Source organism: Lagenorhynchus albirostris, chromosome 3, assembly GCF_949774975.1.
Source record: "Lagenorhynchus albirostris chromosome 3, mLagAlb1.1, whole genome shotgun sequence".
NCBI classification, from domain to species: Eukaryota; Metazoa; Chordata; class Mammalia; order Artiodactyla; family Delphinidae; genus Lagenorhynchus; species Lagenorhynchus albirostris.
In genome coordinates this window covers 117,621,422-117,639,633 of record NC_083097.1, presented here as the reverse complement: position 1 = coordinate 117,639,633, position 18,212 = coordinate 117,621,422, and the positions used below count along the sequence as shown (strand labels likewise).

Sequence of the window (18,212 nt, the reverse complement as noted above, 5' to 3'; positions counted from 1 at the left end):
AGGAGCAAAGCTGCCCTATCTACCCAATCATTTACATTGTGGCTGGTACAAGAAAGAGATACATACTTTTACAAGCCACTGTGTAGTTGTGCTGCTCTATTTCAGTAGTGTAACCTTACCTAACTTATACACAAATCTTTGATGAGCTTTACAATAGCAGTTTTCAGTAGAGTGGTTGTGATAAAAATTAGATTTCACTGGGATGAAAAGTGAGAGGGATAAGGAAATAAAAATGTCAATCCTTTTGAGAAATTTAGCTGCAAAAGAAAGAAGTAGATTGGTATCTGGAGGAGAATTTAGACACAGGAGGGTTTTTTAAGCCTAGAGAAATGTTTTTAAATGCTAATTTGCAGTATTGAGTAAAGAGGCAGAAAATTAAGATATACAAGAAAGGATGTAATCAATGTGAAGCCCCTAGAAAGTGGTCAAAATAGGATCCAGGGATCCTATATATGAAGGGATTGGACTTAGGTGGAAGGGACCTCAGCAGAGGAAATTTTCCAAGTACATATGCTATCAAGAGTATAGGTTTGGGGACAGGAAATTGAGATAATTCCCATTTGATGGATTCTGTTTTCTCTTTAAGGTATTAAGCAAGTTCGTCTGCTAAAAGGGGTGTGTAAGTAGCAGGATGAGTAGTTTAAAGTAAGATAAGTAGGTTTGAAGTAGTTGTTATGGAGAAAAAAAGAGAAAGCTGATTAGGAAAATACAAAAAGATTTCTTGATCTTGAAAGCCCAATTAAGTTTGGGTGTGATAAACTTAGTAGCAACAGTACTGATAATTTTCTAAGTTTGTCTTATAGAGTGCAGCATCCCGGGTGTAAGAGAAAAGAGATAACTATATTCATCTCATGTGGAGTTTCATCAGGTGGTGAAGGAAATCCTAGAGTGAAGGCAAGTTGAACAAGAGAATTGAGAATATGAGCATGAAGTGATTGGGAGTGCTAAACAGGGAATCAGCTGGATGGGAAGGAAATTAAAACAGGAGGGGGTTGATAGGTGGTAGTAGCATCATGGAATGGAGGTCATGACAAGGTCAAAGACAAGATGTGATAGGAGTAGCAAGATGAGAGGGCTAAAGGCATAGAAGGTTGTGTTCTCAGAGGGAGAGATCTGAAACCATATTTCATAGAAAGGACAGTTCTGGGTCGTGAAAAAGTACAGCATGTAGCCAAGGCACTAATGACAACTGGAACAGAGGACTGAGAGGCCATGTTAGATTAATCAGTGGATGCAGGAATGCAGTAGTAGGATAAGGACTTGAAGTAGAAAGGAAATGAGGAAAACAATGTGTGTGTAAGTGAAAATGTCCTTATGTCCTTTCTTTCCCATACGCTTGGCAAATGCCAACCTAAAGTGTTATTTTGTTCTTATTGGTAAGGGTTTTCAAGAAAATCATTTCTGGGAGGCTGAGCAGTCTCTTGCATCTCCATTTTGTAAGTGACCTCTTCCCATTGGACAACTTATAGTCCTTTAATATAAAATTGGCTGATACAGTTGGATTCCTATGCACTGGTTTATATTTAACTATAAATAAGGTATCTGAAGCATAAGAGCAAAATCTATTTTTAGCAATACATTGTAAGATAACTGGTTGGTTTACTTATATCTGGGCATCTGAGCTCCTGAAGGCCTGGCCTCTCTCCATTAGAGTCAGGAAACACATAGTTCTTTCCAGAAATAGGCAAGTCCTCCTGTTCAGATAGCTGGAAAAACTCTAAGCAAGAGGACAAGTACCTCATCCTTTTCTCTGCTGTTGTGCCTGTTAGATTTTCTGCCTGAGCTGTTTAAACTGCTCTTTCCCCCTCCCCCATTATAGATGAGAGAGACCAAGCTTACTGGGGAAACAAGCTGCTAGAACACTCCCACCTTGGTTGTTGACAGCTATAACTGTATATCTCTTTAAGCTAGTAGTCCTCCATCTTTTCCCCACTAAGAACAGTAAACACAGGAGGTAACCTTCATACTTAATTTTGATTAATTAATATGAGTTTTTGTTCTCTATGTAAGGAAGCTTTCATTTAGGGAAGAAGAACTTACTCCAAGTTCCACTTCTGAAAATAGAAAATTAGAATTTAGTTAGCCTGCATGGAGAGACTTTTGTTCCCTCCATTTTTCTTGAATTCAAAGAGTAATTAATTAGTCCACACAGTTCAAAAGAACTGGTGGTGAAAATTTAGCATTCAAGGGCTGTAAACATTAGATTATTTTGGATATGTTAGAGCAAGAGGTTTGACTTCCAGGCATTATTAACTGACTAATACCCAGCCCCTCTATAATGTTAAGATTAGAATATCTTCAAGAGGCAGTGCGTGGCATTGACTCCAGTCTGTGGTCCCACCTCAGGCATAAAAGCAATCATTTTACTCACCCTCATGCACCTCCTCTTTCTCATGCCTACTCTCTCTCTCTCACACACACTTCCTTTCCTTCTATACCCTTACTCATTTTGCTCATCTACATTTTCCTTCCACAACACACAGACTTTAGACTTTTTGATGAAATTCATTGGAAAGATCCTCCCCCAACAATGAAGGCTTTCTCTTCTGTAATATAGTCAGGTTACTAAAGGCAAGAGTGGTTGGTTGGTGATTGTACAGCATGAAACAAAACTTCCTCCTACAATGACTTGAAAAAAGTTCGAAAATTAGAATGTTAAAGGACTATCTTTTCATACTTTTCAGTACTCTACAAATATCTGAGAAAAGTGGTTTTGAAACTGTGGATTGCTACCCATTAGTAGGTCATGAAATCAATTTAGTGGATCATGACCACATTTGAAAATTAAACAGAATGGAATAATACAGGCAATTTCAGATTGTATCACAAAAAAGCTAAGCACTGTTCACAAAACATTTCTTTCATATAAAACATGTATGTTATATAATATATACAATATAATTTTTCAGTTGCCTGTGATTTTTTAAAGTTTGAAAATTAGTGCCCAGTGTATATATATTAAATTCTGGGATAACACAGGAGGCAAAAAATTATACACATTAGCAAACAAGTCCACTCTACAATAAACAAATGATTACTAGGGAGCCTGTATTCAACTAGGTTGCATCATACCTTTGTAACATTAATGAGACATCTGGAAAATTATAACTTCTATTCCAGTATTCTGTGGGTGGCCACAATATTAATGTGTCTTCAGAATAACCCTCCAGGATGAGTAAAGAAGAGACACTAAGAAAATTGCCTTCTGCCCCATTCTAACAAGGTATTTATGATTGTATCATAGGACATGATTTTTCAGGTATATTTTCAGCAGTAATAAACATTTTAAAATGTTAAGTAAAACAGTGGTGAATTTAAAGAAAGAATGACATTTCTGAATAGCAACCATTATTCAACCACAAGAAGAACCACAAGAAAGAAAGAAAATGAAGAAATACTTGAACCCTTGAAATACTTTGAAAGTGGTCTGCTTTATTTTATCATAAGCATAATTGTGAATGAAAGTTCAACTGGAGAGAGGGCCATGAGCAAAAACTGATTTGGTGTTATTATTTAAGGAGGCAAATTAATTACAAATTAAGACCTCCTTGGTTAGAGAATAAATTGCTATCTAACTACAACCACAGGTAAAGATAAACATTCACTTAAAAGTAAAGGTGGGTAGAACATGCGAAAATATAAAAGTAACATCAGTACAACTTCAAACACACACATTTTGGGGGAAATAATGTTGGTATGGAAGTGCCACAAAACAACATACCTATGAGATATAAAAGTTATTTATGGTCACTGAATATTGAACCCAAAGCTATTGTAGAAGGTACGATTTTCTTCTATTTCCTTCCCAGGGCATTGGGGAGGGAGGTTGGGGAGAATCGGCTTCAAGAATTTGAACTCATTACTCTCAGAGCCTCCCGTCAGACACACCTCGTACTGGTAGCTCTGGGACAGGGTCCCCGTGCCGCTGACGTCCACCAGGTGGCCCGGAAAGTGGCCCTCGGGCACCGAGCAGCGATTCACCGAGGCCCCCCCCACCCTCCTGCACAGCCGCACCGCGACGAACACCAGAACCGAGAAGACGAAGAGCGACGACACCGACGCCAAGGCCACCACCAGGTAGACGGTGAGAGGGGCGGCCGGGGCCGCGTCCGCCGCTTCCGCTTCCGGGGCCGGCAGGTAGGGCTGCGAGAAGCCGTCCACCAGTAGCACGTGCAGCGTGACGCTGGCCGAGAGCGGCGGCTCGCCGTTGTCCTTGACCAGCACCAGCAGCCTGTGCTTGGCCGCGTCGCGCTCGCTCAGCAGCCGGGCCGTGCGCACCTCGCCGTTGTGCGCCCACACGCCAAACAGCCCGGGCTCCGTGGCCTTGAGCAGCTGGTACGACAGCCAGGCGTTCTGGCCCGAGTCGCCGTCCACCGCCACCACCTTGGTCACCAGGTAGCCCGCCTCGGCCGCCCTGGGCACCAGCTCGGTGCAGGGCGCCGAGGCGTTCTGCAGCGGGTACAGCACGAAGGGCGCGTTGTCGTTGTCGTCCACCACGAGCACGCGCACCAGCGCCTGGCTGCTGAGCGCGGGCGAGCCGCGGTCGGCGGCGCCCACGCGGAACTCGAACGCCTGCAGGGCCTCGTAGTCCAGGGACCTCAGGGCGAACAGGTGGCCGTTGTCCGGGTTGATGGACACCAGGGAGGCCAGGGGCACGTGCGCGTCGAGGGGCGGCAGCAGCGAGTAGGTGACCTGGGCGTTGGCGCCCGCGTCTCTGTCTGTGGCGCGGACGCTGCCGATGTGCAGGGCGGGGCTGTTGTTCTCGCGGACGGACAGGGTGTAGGAGGTCTGGGTGAAGGCGGGGGCGTTGTCGTTGACGTCGGACACCAGCACGGTTATGTTGTGCTCGGTTTTCAGCCTGGGGGTTCCCATATCTGTGACGGTGATGGTGATGTTGTACTCGGCTCTTTCTTCTCTATCTAGTGTTTTCTGGGTTACTAAGGTGTAAAAGTTCTTGACTGAAGGTTTTAGAAGAAAAGGAAGGTCATCCTGGATGGAGGAAATAGTTTTCCCATTGTCCCCAGAGTCAGGATCTGAAACACTGAAAACAGCAACTACAATGTCAGGGGAGTTCTCTGGGATGGGAATGGTGAGTGCAGACACTGTCACTTCTGGAGGATTGTCATTCACATCCACTACTTGCAGGAGAAGAGTGCATTTTCCTGAAAGACCTCCTCCATCAGTGGCCTTGATGTCCACTTCATAAGACAGAACTGTTTCAAAATCAACTTTTTTTCTCAGTCTAATTTCTCCTGTCATAGGATTTACCTCCAAAGTTTTACTAATATCTTCTGAAGGCTGAAAGAATGCGTATGATATTTTCCCATAGACTCCACTGTCTACATCGCTGGCAGAGACAGTGACAACCAGGGAGCCTACGGGGCTGTCTTCGGGAATATGCACCTTGTAGAGGGACTGCTCAAACTCAGGGGCGTTATCGTTAGTGTCCACCACTTCAATGCGCACCCGGGCGGTTCCATACCGAGGCGGAGAGCCGCCATCCAGCGCTGTCAGGGTTAATGAGATTTCAGGCTCCTCCTCCCGATCCAGCTCTTTGTCCAACACCAGCTCAGGGTATTTTCTGCCATCGCTGCGATTTTGGGTTAGAACCCGGAAATGGGAGTTGGGGCTGATTTTATAGTTCTGAACATTGTTGCTGCCTACATCCAAGTCCAGAGCATTACTCAGAGGGAATGAAATTCCTATAGGACTGTTTTCCGGTATTTTTAGAAACATTTCTCTTTCAGTGAACACGGGGGAATGGTCATTTATGTCTTTCACTCTCAGTTCTGCCTGAAATATCTCTAACGGTTTTTCCATTAATACTTGGAAATGTAGTATGCAAGGCTCACTCGGACCGCATAGCTTCTCTCGATCTAGTTTGTCATTTATGAGCAAATCCCCAGTCTGAACCTTGAGCTGCAAATGCTCTTTGTTCCACTGGGAAATGATCCGGGCACCGCGGGTGGACATCTCTGTCAACCCCAGCCCCAGGTCTTTTCCTACATTTGCCACAAAGGAGCCTCTTTCTGTTTCTTCCACTACTGAATAGGGGCCCAACTCTGCGCTCGCCCCATACATGCTCAGCAAAACAAAGAAAACTAGGACTTGCCTTTTTCTCGGATTGTGCATCCATCCAATCTCCATTGCTCTTTCCTGAAAACTGAGTTCACAGGAGCTTCATATATGCCCAGGATCCTGGTAGTCCGGTCCTGCAGTATAGCAGGTCAGAACTATGTCTCTAAATACAGTTTTAAAGAGGTTTCACGCACATTGTGCTCTGACTGAGAAAGCTGTTCTTCAGCTTCCAGGCAGTGTGAAACTGGCTGGATCCTGGAGCTACGTCTGCAATTCTGTTTCTCACCACCTTAACCTGCAGCGCCACCATGCGTTCTTACTATGTCTTATCTTTTCTGGTTTAACGTTGGATGCAAAATTCTAAATGTAACACATAGGCTGTGTCAACCGTGTTCTGTAATATGAAACACTTAGTTCTATTTTCTTGTGGTTCTTATGAGTTCAGAGAGAGCTGTGTTGTTACACAGGAAGAGTACTAAGAGCAAACTTGCATTATGTTGACTGTTTAAAGCTGTTCAGGGTGAATAATTAAATAAAATAATTTAATTAACATTTAAGCTGAGAAGAATATAAATTTAGAAGAAAAATATTTCTGAAATAGTATGGGAACAGTTTGACAAGTACAATATTTTCATGGTACATGTTATAGAATTACAGATGAGTGGACACTGCAAAATTGCAATCAGTGATGGTTCTAAAGAGAGTATTTTATCAACGCCTTATTAAAGAGTAGATTACTTCCTCTTCTTTCCAACACCTAAGCCTGAGGACATGTGTTTTTGAAACTTTCAAATTATTGGAAAGTTATTTCCCAAAAAGGCAGTCTAAGGGTTAGGCCTGACATGTTTTGGGATATTTTTTTATCATGACAAGAATAATTTCTGTTTTATTCCTTTTAAAAGACAGGTTTAATGAGATGTAATTCACATACCATACAATTCACTCATTTAAAGTCTACAATTCAGTGACTTTTAGTATATTCACAGAGTAGTGCATCCATTACCACAGTCAATTTTAGAACATTTTCATCATCTAAAAAAACCCCAAAATACTCTTTAGTTCAGATTTTCCATTTTTAAAATTTAAATTGAATTCCAGTAAAGATTCATAATGTTTTTATAAATCCAGTGTTTTTGTTAACAATCCGTAGAACAATTTTTGATAAATACCTTGTCTGGGGTTAAAGCATTCAATCAATGGGGTCTAAACTTCTGTTATAAAGGTCTTTGTATGCCTTCCTTTGGCCACAGGTCGTCCTGCTAGACCAGATAATTTTCTTCCAAGCTACCTGCGGTAGGCAGAATAATGGCCACCCACCGAAAGATGTTCATGCCCTAATTCCCCAAATCTGTAAATATGTTATCTTACATGGCAAAAGAGAATTCACAGATATAAGTAAATTGAGGACCTTGTCGGGGGTAGGTTATCCTGGATTATCTGGGAGGGACAGAACCTTTCCTGGCTATGGTCAGAGGGGTGATTACACCCCTCTGTGATTACAGAAGAAGTGGACTAAGAGAAACAATGTTGCTGCCTTTGAAGATGGATAAAAGGGGCCATGAGTCAAGTACTGTAGGCAGCATCTAGAAGCTGGAGAAGAGAAAGAAATAGATTCTCCTCTAGAGCCACCAGAAGAGAATGCACCCCTGGTGACATCTTGAATTTAACCCAGTCATACCCATATCAGACATCAGATCTACAGAACTATATAGTAGTACATTTTTATTGTTTTAAGCAACCAAGTTTGTGATAATTTTTAATAGTAGAAATAGAAAATGAATACATAAGCATGAAATTTCATGCACCCAGCATCTGAGTCAACAAAAATTCATCACTCTACAAAATTGGATTATCACAGCAAATGCTGAAGAATGTCTGATTCGGCTCTTGTGAGCCATCCTTTCAGAATAAAGTCATTTATGACCCTCTAAATCTTTTTTCAGCATAATTTTTAAGAGGCGTTGTCAAAGACATATGGTTAGTTTTAATAGAAAATAACTGGAGCCTATCATCTTTATTTCTATTTAATTTCCAGAATCTCTAAATTATTTAGTGATAAAAATTCCTCCACATCATTGCCTATACTTTTCTGAAATTAGTTATTTCATTTAGAGCTAATACTAGAATAGCAACTGCTTTCAAAGAAATAGTGCGCTATAATGAATACAGTATATTTAATTTGAATAAGGGACTTACAGAATGTATATAATAAACTTCCAAAAAAAAGAGAAAATATATATTAGGACTGACAGAAAAAGACTGAAGGAATAGTACAAAAAAACTCCAGAAATACAACCATAGGGTAATTCTACTCCCTGTTTAGGGCCTTCATTTCTGCAATTATGAATGTGATATGTTGAGAAGGTACAGGAAGGTAATCAGGCTGATAAGATCATGATGAAGGTCAATTGTGGTACCTGACCCAGCTTACTTAGGTCAGTGCTTCTGTAAGAACTTTGGGTTTATTGGTCCAGAGCAGTGTGATCTCTGGTATAGAACAATCAAGCTACAGACTAAAAGTTACATTTCTATATAGGAGTTCAATTCATGCAATAGAAGGATTTCACTTCCTTGGTTAGGAAGACAATGCCACCAGTTAATGCCTGCTGTGATAGCGTACTGGTTAAGAACTGGAACATTCCATTCAAGTAGACTTAGAATATATTCCAAATTTTTCCTTTTATTACTTCAGAATTGTGAACAAGTAAAAGAGGAAATAACATGCCAACTTCCTTAGGGTTTGGCAGAGGATTAAAAAGATAATGAATGTAAAGCACTCTGTACTCTTAAGTAAATTAGAAATCAAGGAAAACTTGACAAAGATCAATTAGAGCAAACTACACACTTAAGATCTGTCCATTTTACCGTATTATATAACATTTTAACAAAAAGTCTTACTGTGAAAGCATTAGGATTGGATTCCACTGGAGGTAGCACAAAACTAAAATGATGGTGGCTTAAATGAGATAGAAGTTCCTTTATTTCTTATGTAAAAAAAGCTCAGAAGTGAGCAATCCAGGGATGACATGGTAACTGTGATTATCAGGGGTCCTTATCAATCAGTTTATTCTATACTGACTGTCTTGGTCCATTATTTCCATCCTTAGTGTTGCTTTATGGCTCAATATGACTAATTGTGTTCCAACCAAGACTCCCACATTCCAAGCAGCAAGAAGCAGGTAGAGAAGGACAAAAAGGGACCCCTTCCTAGATGAGTCACCTCCCTTTTAATGGCCTTCTTGGAAGTCTCTAACAACATTTACATATACATGTAGTCAAGTGTCCCGTTTTAGCTGCCAAGGAGCCTGGGAAAACGTTCTTTTGACTAAGCACACTAATGCTCTAAATGAAATTTGGAGTGTGTTACCAAAGAAGAAAAGATGAATGGAGATTGGATAGCTACTGCATTTTCTGTCACAGTATGACCAATGTTTCTCAAGTGGGAAAAGCCAATTTCCTGCTATGCCCTTTCATCACACTGGATAAACACAGTGTAGCTTTTTCTCCCCTTTTACACCAGGGAAACTAAGTGGAAAGCAATTACAATAACTATATTAAAACTAACACTGGTATATTAATGAATATACAATTAATAAGAGAAAATAAGAATCAAGTGCTATGAAAGCAGAATAAAGTAAGAGCCAAATTCTCACTGTACCAGTTCTCTCTCCTTCCTGATTGGGCATGCTTCAGTGTGTTAGTGCAGTACTGCTCTTATGTACTTAATGGTTTAAAAACTAATAAGAAAAACTCAAGGAAATATAACTGATTATACAGAATTAATTTCCCACTGTTTTTCTTCATAACATTTCTAAGCTATGCCAGAAAGAACCTGTACATTTATTGACTTCAACAGTGTTTTGAGAGGCAAGATTTAGGACCATTAATCTTCTTACAGTAATGAAGAAAAGATAGCTTTCTTTAAAACAAAATTTGCAAGCAAGTTGAGTGTAGTTTAAAAGTTCATGATAGGTTGCCAGAAAAACCATCACCTTGAAGTATCATCAATTTAAAATATATGGAACGTGAAACACAATTGCTGTCACTGAATACTGAAACCAAAATCTTTCCTAAAGTTGGGGGTTTCTTCTATATCTGGGCCAGGGGAATGGCCCTGAAAATTGGTCACAATTGGCTTCAGAAACTTGAACTCGCTGGTCCCAGAGCCCCCCTTCAGACACACCTCGTACTGGTAGCTCTGGGACAGGGTCCCCGTGCCGCTGACGTCCACCAGGTGGCCCGGAAAGTGGCCCTCGGGCACCGAGCAGCGACCCACCGAGGCCGCCCCGCCCCTCCTGCACAGCCGCACCACGACGAACACCAGAACCGAGAAGACGAAGAGCGACGACACCGACTCCAAGGCCACCACCAGGTAGACGGTGAGCGGGGCGGCCGGGGCCACGTCCGCCGCTTCCGCTTCCGGGGCCGGCAGGTAGGGCTGCGAGAAGCCGTCCACCAGCAGTACGTGCAGCGTGACGCTAGCCGAGAGCGGCGGCTCGCCGTTGTCCTTGACCAGCACCAGCAGCCTGTGCTTGGCCGCGTCGCGCTCGCTCAGCAGCCGGGCCGTGCGCACCTCGCCGTTGTGCGCCCACACGCCGAACAGCCCGGGCTCCGTGGCCTTGAGTAGCTGGTACGACAGCCAGGCGTTCTGGCCCGAGTCGCCGTCCACCGCCACCACCTTGGTCACCAGGTAGCCCGCCTCGGCCGCCCTGGGCACCAGCTCGGTGCAGGGCGCCGAGGCGTTCTGCAGCGGGTACAGCACGAAGGGCGCGTTGTCGTTGTCGTCCGCCACGAGCACGCGCACCAGCGCCTGGCTGCTGAGCGCGGGCGAGCCGCGGTCGGCAGCGCTCACGCGGAACTCGAACGCTCGCAGGGCCTCGTAGTCCAGGGACCTCAGGGCGAACAGGTGGCCGTTGTCCGGGTTGATGGACACCAGGGAGGCCAGGGGCACGTGCGCGTCGAGGGGCGGCAGCAGCGAGTAGGTGACCTGGGCGTTGGTGCCCGCGTCTCTGTCTGTGGCGCGGACGCTGCCGATGTGCAGGGCGGGGCTGTTGTTCTCGCGGACGGACAGGGTGTAGGAGGTCTGGGTGAAGGCGGGGGCGTTGTCGTTGACGTCGGACACCAGCAGGGTTATGTTGTGCTCGGTTTTCAATCTGGGTGTCCCCAAGTCCGTGACGGTGATGGTGACGTTGTATTCTGCTCTGGTCTCTCTGTCTAGCGGTCTCTCTGTTACTAGGGTATAAAAGTTTTCCATGGAAGATTTAAGGAAAAAAGGTAGATCGTCCTGAATGTAGCAACTTATTTTCCCATTCTCTTCAGAATCAAGATCTGAAACACTGAAAACTGCAACCACAGTCTCAGGAGAGTTCTCGGGGATCTGCCTGGTAAGTGCAGACATGGTGACTTCTGGAGCATTGTCGTTCACATCCATGACTTGAGTCAGAACGGTGCATTTCCCAGAAAGACTTCCAGTATCTCTGGCCTCGATATTGACCTCATAAGACTGAGTTGTTTCGAAATCAAGTTTTTTTTTCAGTCGAATTTCTCCTGTCATGGCGTTGATCTCAAAGGTTTTGCTAATCTCTTCTGAAGCCTGGAAAAGTGAATAGGAAATCTCTCCATTGACTCCTATGTCTATATCCGTAGCAGAGACTTTGACAATCAGGTAGCCTATGGGACTGTCCTCGGGGATCTGCACCCTATAGAAAGGCGGCTCAAATTCAGGGGCATTATCGTTGATGTCCACGACTTCGATGGAGACCTGAGCGGTGCCAAACCGGGGTGGAGAACCGCCATCCTGAGCAGTGAGGGTTAACCTGAGCTCAGGTTCCTCCTCCCGATCCAGCACTTTGTCCAGCACAAGTTCCGGATATTTCCTGCCATCGCTGCGTTTGCGGGTGAGGACCCGGAAATAGGAGTTGGGACTGATGGTATAGTTTTCAATATTGTTTCGGCCTACATCCATGTCCTGAGCGTTCTTCAGAGGAAACTTAGTCCCAGGAGGACTGCTCTCTGATATTTTTAGCAACATATGTCTGTCCATGAACACCGGAGCATGGTCATTTATGTCTATTACCTGTAGCTCAGCTTGAAAAAACTCTAAGGGATTCTCTAGCAACACCTGGAAACGCAGCATACAGGGCTCTGTCTGACCACACAGTTCTTCGCGGTCCAGTTTCTCATTTAGCAGTAAATCCCCAGTCTCCTGATCGAGCTGCAGATACAGTTTGTTTCCTTTGGAAATGACCCTAGCTCCCCGCCTGGAAAGTTCCCCCTGCCCCAGACCCAGGTCTTTTGCTAAATTGGTTACAAAAGAGCTCCCTTCAGTTTCTTCCACCACAGAATAACGCCTAAATTCAGAGCCCGCCTGAGCTAAGCCCAAGAAGAAAAAGAAGAAAAAGACTTGCCTTTGTCTGCAAATGAGCTTCCTGCCAACCTCCATTGTTCTTGCTCGGTATAGCCTCTGGCGAGGGTGGTTCCGCTGAGCTGTAAAGGCCTCAGTACGTTTCTGAGACTGTAGTTATTCCACAAGGTACTTCAGAAATATTCCAGTGAGTAGTCCTTTACAGAGGACCCAGTCCTCCTTCTGTGGCATCCAAGCTCTCATGGGCTTCCAGGCTCTGCTGTAGAGTTTTGCCTGTTAATGGAGACGCAGCTGCGGTTCCGGTTTGTGCCTTATCGTGCAGCGCCACCACGCGTCCTCAGAGAATCTTACATTTTCTGGGTTGAAAATGGATGCAACGTTCCCAGCTCTTCTTGTTTTGCTTTTTAAAATTTTGGCTGAGCCGCGTGGCTTGCGGGATCTCAGTTCCCCGACCAGGGACTGAAGCCGGGACCACCAGGGAACTCCCCAATGTTCCCAACTCTTGCCAGTACGTATCACCGAGCTATGTAAGGCTACAATACTATTTTTACTATCTCTGAACCTTAAGGTTGAGGCAATTGTCTGAGGGCCATACAGGAGAAATGATATTAGTAGAGACTACTTTCAATAATGCTAATTGCGTTTGTAGCAAAAAGAAAATATTTATGTAACAGTTTGCCTGAGAAGAAAGACTATATGCAGAAATTTAAATATATATATAATAACATAGAAAACTTTCAGAATTATATACTTTTATTGCCATGAACTATGGGAATAATTAGTAGCTGTGAACCTTGGACACGTTATTTAACCTCTGCCTCAGTTTTCTCATCTGTCTAAGGTGGAGATATTAATGGTACTTACTACATAGGGCTGCTGTGAGTTCCTCACCTTACAGATGGGGAAACTGAGGCAGAAAGAGATTAACTCCCCCCCACACACACACACCAGGCATGTAATGTGATGCCATCAGGTAGCTCAGTTTGCATTAATCCATTGTCATGACTAAAAAAACCCCCAAGATTCACATGGTAGAATAATTCATGAGCAGCATTATTTCAGAATGAAGTTATCATATCAAACGATGAAACCGGAAAGGCTGGAGAATCTTTCTAATACATGTATAATCTGTGATGGTAGTGATGATTCTGTATCTCAGAAGGGTGTCCTCTTCTCTTTTTACAGTGTCAATTTTTAAAAACCTTTTATTTTGAAAATTTTCAAACCCCATAATGAAGGAGAATAGTACGATGAACCCCCAGGTACTCAAAACTAGCTAGAACAATTATCAATATTTTGCTACAATTGTTTACCCTGTCTCCCCAACATTTTCACATCCCAAACTAAATTTTTACCCATAAAACTTCATTATAAATCTCTAACTTTTAATGTCTTAAAAAACCCACTACAATGCCCTTACCACACCTAAGAAATTAAGTTAATATTGTTTAATATCCCATCTATATTCAGATTTTTCCAATTATTTCAAAGTCGTTATGATTGTTTGAATCAAGATTAAACAAGATCCACTATCCATTGCATTTGGTTGGTATGTCTTAATTTCTCTCATTGTGCAAGATTCCCTCCTCCCCTTTTCCATGCCATTGATTTGCTTGAAAAACTAAATAATTTTATCCTGACGCTATGGAAACAACTTAAGATTTTAATGCTGTGAGGTTCTTTTTTTTTCTGTCGTTAGACTGTATCCCATTAGTAATGCACAGTAATATTACTATTTTAAGAGTTATCAGCACTAGCTTATGATATATTCAGAATACAGCTCTGCAAAAATGATCTGGATAACTGTTAAAGAAAAAGCAGTTACAGATTATTATAACAAACAAAGCTTCTCCTTAACTCTCCAGAATCTTTAAGTAATTCAATGATAATTTGTTTCTCTTTAATATTACATATTTAAAAGTATTCTTTTTCTTATACTTTTCCGATTCAGCACTGAAGTATATTGAATAGAAACTTTAAAAAATAAACTTTCAAATTAAAGGAGAAAAACGTGTTAAAAAGGTAGGGACTACGGTAGGAAAATTACTGCAATGTGAGGAAAATAAACAAATGAAGCGATCAAAATTATGTAATATTTCTATTCATGGTCATTAATCTTTTCTATGAAATGAAGGTCGCATATTCAGATAACAAGGAGAAAGCACAGATTGATCTTTCATTTTTTTGTACTTGAGATTTGGATAGATCAGAGCTTTAAAAATAATAGTTGAATAATTGATCCAGAAAAACTGGATTATTAGTTTGTAAGAAAATAAAACCACAAATACATATCTTATTCTTTGCAAATACACGAAACACTGAACAGGAATATGAGTATGAAAAAAAGATTTCTCCTTAATTAGGGAGAAACTTGCCAGGTGATATCTAACAAGAGAAAACAGTATAGCATCACAGCAAGGCCCCAGAATCAGAAGATTTAGGAGAGATGCTTAGCTCTGCCATTAATTAGTTGGTGACCTTAGTGAACTCACTGAACGTCTATGAACATCTATTTGCTCATTTCTAAAATACCTCCCATCATAGAATTACTTCTAAAATTAAAAGTGGTAAAATAGTGTATGATGCATAGTAAGTGCTTTTTTTAAAAGTTAGGGTAGGTATACTTGTAGAGCACTCTAATCAACTTACAAAATAAAACTAGCAATAATATTTGAAGACAGTGAATTCCAATTTAAAAACATCTCAAATAAGATGTGTCATGTACTAGACTGCACACAAAGCATAATTGAGACAAAAGGTGACAGTAAACAATTCAGGCTTTTTGGAGTGTTCTTAGGGCTGAAGCTGAATCCTTTTCTGTGTCAAGAAATTTATTCTATGACCCTAAGAATACTTGCAATAATGTGAAAGCACTCCTCTACAGGTAAATCGAGATAAATTTCTTAATAGGAATATATTTACAGATATAATACCGGCATTTATTTTTCATTCTTTATCAGAAACCGAAATCATTCTGATATGAGGGATATTCTTCCACTTTTCCTGCCTATGCTCTGGGATGTGAGATGATAATCGGCTTTGGTGATAATCGGCTTCAGGAACTTGAACTCGCTGGCCCAGTACCTCCCCGCAGACACACCTTATACTGGTAGCTCTGGGACAGGGTCCCCGTGCCGTTGACGTCCACCAGGTGGCCCGGAAAGTGGCCCTCGGGCACCGAGCAGCGACCCACCGAGGCCGCCCCGCCCCTCCTGCACAGCCGCACCGCGACGAACACCAGCACCGAGAAGACGAAGAGCAACGACGCCGACACCAAGGCGACCACCAGGGAGACGGTGAGAGGGGCGGCCGGGGCCGCGTCCGCCGCTTCCGCTTCACGGGCCGTCAGGTAGGGCTGCGAGAAGCCGTCCACCAGCAGCACGTGCAGCGTGACGCTGGCCGAGAGCGGCGGATCGCCGTTGTCCTTGACCAGCACCAGCAGCCTGTGCTTGGCCGCGTCGCGCTCGCTCAGCAGCCGGGCCGTGCGCACCTCGCCGTTGTGCGCCCACACGCCGAACAGCCCGGGCTCCGTGGCCTTGAGCAGCTGGTACGACAGCCAGGCGTTCTGGCCCGAGTCGCCGTCCACCGCCACCACCTTGGTCACCAGGTAGCCCGCCTCGGCTGCCCTGGGCACCAGCTCGGTGCAGGGCGCCGAGGCGTTCTGCAGCGGGTACAGCACGAAGGGCGCGTTGTCGTTGTCGTCCACGACGAGCACGCGCACCAGCGCCTGGCTGCTGAGCGCGGGCGAGCCGCGGTCGGCGGCGCCCACGCGGAACTCGAACGCCTGCAGGGCCTTGTAGTCCAGGGACCTCAGGGCGAACAGGTGGCCGTTGTCCGGGTTGATGGACACCAGGGAGGCCAGGGGCACGTGCGCGTCGAGGGGCGGCAGCAGCGAGTAGGTGACCTGGGCGTTGGCGCCCGCGTCTCTGTGGCGCGGACGCTGCCGATGTGCAGGGCGGGGCTGTTGTTTTCGAGGACGGACAGGGTGTAGGAGGTCTGGGTGAAGGCGGGGGCGTTGTCGTTGACGTCGGACACCAGCACGGTTATGTTGTGCTCGGTTTTCAGCCTGGGGGTTCCCATGTCAGTGACGGTGATGGTGATGTTGTACTCGGCTCTTTTCTCTCTGTCCAGAGAGCTATCGGTTACCAGGGTGTAGTAATTCTCTACAGGTGGCTTCAGGACGAAGGGGAGATTGTCTTGGATGGAGCACACCATCTTTGCATTGTTTCCTGAATCTCTGTCTCGAATCCTAAAAACAGCTATGACTGTCTCAGGTGAGTTTTCTTTAATTGCTGTAGTAAGTGATGACATGAGTAGTTATGGTGGATTGTCATTTATATCTGTTACCTGAACCACCATCGTACGTTTTCCAGAAAGTCCTCTGCCATCTTTGGCCTGAATAGTTAATTTATAAATTTGCATTGCCTCATAGTTCAATTCAGCTTTAAATGAAGATTGCCAGATGTTGGATTGATTTGAAACGTTTTGAGAATTCTTTCAGTAGCATAAAAAAATGCATAAACTATTTCCCCGTTACTTCCGGTATCTAAATCTCTAGCTGACATGGTGACAACCAGAGAGACAACAAGGCTATCCTCAGGCACCTGCACCTTGTAGAGAGACTGTACAAATTCATGGGCGTTGTCATTGATGTCCAAAACCAGGATGCATACCAGGGCAGTTCCAGAGCTGGGTGGAGAGCCACCATCCTAGGCGGTGAGGAGTAAACTGAGCTCAGGCACCTCTTCTTGATCCAGCAGTCTATCCAGCACCAATTCAGGATAGATAATCCCCTCCCCACTATCATGGACATTAATGTGGAAATAGGCATTGGGGCTGATGGTGTAGTTTCTCAGGTTGTTTGTTCCAACATCTGAATCCTGTGCACTTTCTAGGAGAAATGCTGCCCCTGGAGTGGTAACTTCTAATATTTTCAAGGATATCTCTCTATCTAGAAATACTGAAGAATGATCATTGATGTCTCTGACCCATAATTCAGCACAGAAAATCTGAAGAGCTTTTTCCAGTAACAACTGGAAAGGCAGCACACAAGGCTCTGTGGGGCCACACAGGTCCTGTCAGTCTAATTTCTCATTTAGAAATAAATCACCAGTAAACGGATCGAGTAGTAAAAATCCTGTATTCTGGTCTGAAATGATTCTAGGTCCCCGGGCTAAGGATTCCCCCAACCCAGGGTCATTTGCTAGGTTGGCCAAAAAGGTGCCTTTTTCAGCTTCCTCTTCCACAAAATACAGTAGTGGTTCCCCACCAGCCCAAGACACTTGCAGAAATACACAAAGAAATAGTACTTGCCTTTGCTGCACAGCACGCTCCACTCTGGCCTCCATTCTTTGTTTAACCAGTCTTCAAAAAACACTTTTTCTCGGCCTCGAGCAATTCAGAAATGGCATCAGCTGAATCCTTAGAAATGAGCTGGATCATAGCAATGCTTGTGGGGAGGGATCCCCACTTTCTCCCAACACCTATTACCACGGCTTCCTTTCCTCGACTTTTCTAGTCTGGTCAGCTTTCCTCTTAACACTGGAATCTGCAACATTCTTTATGCGAATATTTTGTTCTCTTTTTAACCTGCAGCGCCACCTTGCGTTTTGTGGATGTTACTCCCAATTTCAGGAATAGAACAAAAAGATGGCGGATTAAAGGAGCTGGAGTAGGATTTTTTTTTTTCCCCTTAGTGTCTTTGCTATTTCATTTCATATTTTCCCTCAACTGGCCACAGTAATCCTAGTTTGTAAATGCTTACATCGTA

General features: G+C 43.8%; 3 protein-coding genes across 3 annotated transcripts; all 3 read right to left on the bottom strand.

Annotated features, from left to right (window-relative positions):
• Positions 1 to 3,431: 3,431 nt before the first annotated feature.
• On the bottom strand, positions 3,432 to 6,492 carry LOC132518391 (protocadherin beta-16). Its single transcript, XM_060146355.1, has one exon. The coding sequence runs from the start codon at positions 6,145 to 6,147 to the stop codon at positions 3,748 to 3,750; it is 2,400 nt and encodes a 799-aa protein (XP_060002338.1). The 5' UTR covers positions 6,148 to 6,492; the 3' UTR covers positions 3,432 to 3,747.
• A 1,293-nt stretch (positions 6,493 to 7,785) lies between these two features.
• Positions 7,786 to 12,663, bottom strand: LOC132517147 (protocadherin beta-8-like). Its single transcript, XM_060143793.1, has one exon. The coding sequence runs from the start codon at positions 12,518 to 12,520 to the stop codon at positions 10,121 to 10,123; it is 2,400 nt and encodes a 799-aa protein (XP_059999776.1). The 5' UTR covers positions 12,521 to 12,663; the 3' UTR covers positions 7,786 to 10,120.
• Positions 12,664 to 15,398: 2,735 nt separating this feature from the next.
• LOC132518390 (protocadherin beta-7-like) lies at positions 15,399 to 17,790 on the bottom strand. The gene is given in 5 exon segments (XM_060146354.1): positions 15,399 to 15,443; positions 15,445 to 15,518; positions 15,521 to 16,372; positions 16,375 to 16,890; positions 16,893 to 17,790. Coding segments are annotated over 5 exon segments (2,385 nt in total).
• Between the last annotated feature and the right edge of the window lie 422 nt (positions 17,791 to 18,212).

Excerpts from the sequence above, each read along its gene's own strand:
- LOC132518391 (XM_060146355.1), bottom strand. The coding sequence starts at position 6,147 with ATGGAGATTGGATGGATGCACAATCCGAGAAAAAGGCAAGTCCTAGTT.
- LOC132517147 (XM_060143793.1), bottom strand. The coding sequence starts at position 12,520 with ATGGAGGTTGGCAGGAAGCTCATTTGCAGACAAAGGCAAGTCTTTTTC.